General features: G+C 43.2%; 1 protein-coding gene across 2 annotated transcripts in view; it reads left to right on the forward strand.

Moving 5' to 3' along the window:
- The window catches only part of tenm1 (teneurin transmembrane protein 1), a 135,672-nt gene that overhangs the window by 30,302 nt on the left and 100,370 nt on the right, over positions 1-5,000 (forward strand). For both annotated transcript variants that reach the window (XM_081719526.1, XM_035527484.2), the window contains exons 2-3: positions 1-138; positions 4,369-4,629. The exon at positions 1-138 is cut by the window's left edge and continues 213 nt beyond it. In XM_081719526.1, coding sequence (XP_081575652.1) covers positions 1-138; positions 4,369-4,629 — 399 coding nt within the window. The remainder of the gene's footprint in view (positions 139-4,368; positions 4,630-5,000) is intronic.

Below are 5,000 nucleotides of genomic sequence, written 5' to 3' on the forward strand. Positions count from 1 at the left end.
AAGATGAGGGGACAGACCTTCGTCACAAGCATTACAGAGACACACACTCGCGCACACACACCGACTACGAACCTGACCGCCGATTCACCTACAACAGCCACAAAGTGCGCAGAAAACCCAGTGAACAAACTCAGAAAGGTAAGTGTTTGTGTGTGTATGTGTGTGCGTGTGTCCATGTTGATCGCTGATCATGCAGACTTTCTCTCATTAGCACACAGGGCTGCAGAGTGTTTGGGTGTCAGCAGTGTTTGGGTGTGTGATTCTAAAGCTACAGGGAGAAATTGACATTCAGGTGAGCTGAGACACATCCAGCTGGGTCCAGCTGTCCCACTATCACAGCTACAGCCGGTCCTGTAAAAACACATTAACCACTAACACAGCTACAGCCTGTCTATGTGAAAACACATTAACCACTAACACAGCTATGGCCTGTCTTTATAAAAACACATTAACCACTAACACAGCTACAGTCGGTCCTGTGAAAACGCATTAACCACTATCACAGCTACAGCCTGTCTTTGTGAAAACGCATTAACCACTAACACAGCTACAGCCGGTCCTGTGAAAACGCATTAACCACTAACACAGCTACAGCCTGTCTTTGTGAAAACGCATTAACCACTATCACAGCTACAGCCTGTCTTTGTGAAAACGCATTAACCACTAACACAGCTACAGCCTGTCTATGTGAAAACGCATTAACCACTAACATAGCTACAGCCTGTCTATGTGAAAACGCATTAACCACTAACACAGCTACAGCCTGTCTATGTGAAAACGCATTAACCACTAACACAGCTACAGCCTGTCTTTGTGAAAACGCATTAACCACTAACACAGCTACAGCCAGTCCTGTGAAAACGCATTAACCACTATCACAGCTACAGCCTGTCTTTGTGAAAACGCATTAACCACTAACACAGCTACAGCCAGTCCTGTGAAAACGCATTAACCACTATCACAGCTACAGCCTGTCTATGTGAAAACGCATTAACCACTAACATAGCTACAGCCTGTCTATGTGAAAACGCATTAACCACTAACACAGCTACAGCCTGTCTATGTGAAAACGCATTAACCACTAACACAGCTACAGCCTGTCTTTGTGAAAACGCATTAACCACTAACACAGCTACAGCCAGTCCTGTGAAAACGCATTAACCACTAACACAGCTACAGCCTGTCTATGTGAAAACGCATTAACCACTAACATAGCTACAGCCTGTCTATGTGAAAACGCATTAACCACTAACACAGCTACAGCCTGTCTATGTGAAAACGCATTAACCACTAACACAGCTACAGCCTGTCTTTGTGAAAACGCATTAACCACTAACACAGCTACAGCCAGTCCTGTGAAAACGCATTAACCACTATCACAGCTACAGCTGGTCCTGTGAAAACACATTAACCACTATCACAGCTAAATTAACCATCCGGCACTCTGGTAATGTCAGGATTACATCTATCCTGCGCAATAGTAATGTCGGCATTCTGTCTAGCGCTGTGGTATTTTCAAAATTCCACCCAGTGCTGTGGTAATGTCGGACTTCCCATCAGCAGTCCTGCAAGCCAACTGCTGTCCTGTGACCCCCACTACTGCTCTGGAACACTCCAGGACTGGCTATGCTGGGCCAGGATCAGCAGTCCAGAGGCTCCGGTCAGGGCTGTGGCTATGCAGGGGTTAAACAGTGTGTTCCTACATCATTACCAGTCAGTGTGTTGGCTGGAACGAGTCTGACCGTTACCACGGTGTGTTTCGCCCACACAACTGCTGCTCGCTAAATGTTGTTGTTATTGTTGTTGTTGTTTATATCAGCAGTCTGTGGATGGAAGGGGCGCCTGGTAGTGGGATAGGACACACAGCCCTGGATCACACACTCCTTAGCTACTGAGCCTCTTAAACACAGCGGTGCAAGTACACATCTGTGTGTGTACGCGTGTGTGTGTGCGTGTGTGAGTGTGTGTGTGTGTGTGTGTGTGTGTGTGTATGTACCAGAAATTGTCTTTCTGTTTCAGTTTATTTAAATGTTACATGATGAACAAAACATTCTTTTCCAGTTACCACGGAAACTGCAGAAGATGAACTAGTCATTTGCTCAGAGAGAGAGACAGACAGAGAGAGAGAGAGAGAGAGAGTGAGTGTGTGTGTTTATATGGGTTAGACACAGAAACACTGGGTCAAGTTTTGATTGAAAGATATTAGGAGAGCCGTGTGTGTGTGTGTGTGTGTGTGTGTGTGTGTGTGTGCGCTTATGTGTTTGTGTGTGTGTGTATATACATGTGCGTGTGTGTGTGTGTGTGCGCACACGCATGTATGTGTGTGCGCGTATATGTGTTTGTATGTGTGTGTATATGCATGTGTGTCTGTGTGTGTGTCTGTGTGTTTGTGTGTGTGTGTGCGTATGTGTGTTTGTATGTGTGTGTGTATGCGCGCGCGTGTGTGTGTATGCAGGCATATGTGTGTCTGTGTGTGCGTATGTGTGTATAGACAGAGAAGTATGATGTAGGTAATTAGTACCCTGATGATTACAGCAAAATCCCGGTTGTCATGGAAACCAAACTTGGGAGGGTCACTACAGAGGCAGGAGTCCAATCATAGTTATGATGGGAGGATGTAAGGGGCTGTTTAAGGTGAAATCGGTGAAACACACACCCACACACACACACTACTTACACATACCTATGAAACACATAAATATGAAACACTTGCACATAAATAATCTACTACTTACATTTGCGTATGATAACTTACACTGCCATACACACACACACACATTCATTCACTGGTGTGTAAACAGAGTTTAACTAGGCTTGTGTGTATGTGTGTAGCAGCGTGTGAGTAAACAGTTTTCAGTGCGCCCGGAAGTCATTTCATTGTAAGAGGAAGGCAGATATTTAACATGTGTACCGCATGCTCATCAATACAAGGTGAAGAGAGGTCTCTAAATAAAGAAGAACATCGTCATGTCAGCCTCTAATTCTGATTATAGGACAGTTTGAAGATCAAAGACACTAAGGAAGGAATATTCTTGCAGTTCCACCAACATTTTGAAGAACTCATAATATCGCTGTCGATCGTGCCCATGGTCCACTGTAACATGGGCTCATATTACTCTGTGTTTGGATCTGGGATTTTATTAGCACGGAAGCATTTATCTTTTTGGAATTGATCTATGGATGTGACACAGACAACATCGGTCTCCCACCACTAGAAAACACTTCATTATCACATGAGAATTTTAAGCAAATTTTTGAAAACACTCCCAGTGTAGCTAACGAGAACTATGTTTGGATATTTAACGTTCAAACGTTCCAGCGTTAACTGAATTAGAAGTGATGAGATTATACGATATGAAGCCTGTAGACCTGCTGGTAACGACATGGCTATGTCATATCATGAGGCTACATGTTAGCTTCTCAATATCCTCCAATCGGCCGACAGTGTGTGAGAAAATATTCCTTATTTATTAGAATACACTCACGATATCACTGACATTCCTTCTGAATATTTACTAAGATAACGGAGCACATAATCGTATTATTTCTAACAGTATTTATGTTCGATCATTGCAATCTTAAATTAATTTTCATTTTTCCATAACTGATCAGGAGTTCTTATACCATAAGCTCATATAGTTTACACTTAAACAAACGTCAGTCTGCTCTACACCTTATTATTACGAGCGTGTTGTACACACGTTAAATATCTGCCTTCCTGTTACACGCCGCTACACACATACACACAAGCCTAGTTAAACTCTGTTTACACACCAGTGAATGAGTGTGTGTGTGTGTGTGTGTGTGTGTGTGTGTGTGTGTGTAAGTGTAAGTTATCATACGCAAATGTAAGTAGTACATTATAGTTTCATTGGTATGTGTAAGTGTTTCATTGGTATGTGTAAGTGTTTCATTGGTATGTGTAAGTGTTTCATAGATATGTGCAAGTGTTTCATTGGTATGTGCAAGTGTTTCATAGGTATGTGTAAGTGTTTCATTGGTATGTGCAAGTAATGTGCATGTGTGCAAGTGTTTCACTGATTTCACCCTAAACGGCCCCGCATATATACATGCATACACACATATATACACACACAGACACATGCACACACACATATATGTACACACACACACGCATACACACTCATTAAGAACTGTATCCAGATGAATGGACTGGACTGTTATTAAATTTGCACGTTTGAGATGTTTGTCAGTCTGTTTGGTCTGATAGTGAATTTATGTGTAAATCAAATCCCTCTTTAAAAATATTTTTTCACAGTTCTAAATCTTTTCATCTAAATAGTTTCAAGTTCTGAAATATCTGTATTACTCTCTCTCTCTCCCTCCCTCTCTCTTTCTCTCTCTCAGAATCATCTCCAAAGGTTTTTCCAGACTTCCAAACAGAACTCCATGCAGCCAATCAGGAGCTAGCGTACCCTGGAGATCCTTGTATGGGTATGGCCTCGGACCCAGAGTCAGAGGGCGGGGCTTCCCCTGACCACGCCTTGCGTCTCTGGATGCAGGAAGTGAAGTCAGAGCATAGTTCTCATGTGTCGAGCAGAGCAAACTCAGTCCTGTCTCTGACAGACACTGAGCAGGAGGGACGAGAGGACCAGGAAAACGACAACGGTAAGAACACAGCTGTGCGTGTGTGTGTGTGTGTGTGTGTGTGTGTGTGTGTGTGTGTGATTTTACAGTATTAATGAGACATTCCGCAGAGGGACGTTCACAGAGAATCAAACTGACATCCATGCCCTCTGAGGCGCACACAGACACACACACACACACACACACACACACACACACACACATGCATGCATGCACGCAGACACATACACAGACACATACACACCTCTGCTCTACTTACTGGTACAGTATTCATAGTATCTGACATGCTTGTATCTGATACATCAAACACACACACACACGCATACATAGTATAGATTTCCATTGTGGACCTAAGCATCTTCTCTGATTTTGGCATTGACACTGATGTGGGA

Source organism: Electrophorus electricus, chromosome 8 (genome assembly GCF_041902795.1).
Source record: "Electrophorus electricus isolate QZ-2024a chromosome 8, ASM4190279v1, whole genome shotgun sequence".
NCBI classification, from domain to species: Eukaryota; Metazoa; Chordata; class Actinopteri; order Gymnotiformes; family Gymnotidae; genus Electrophorus; species Electrophorus electricus.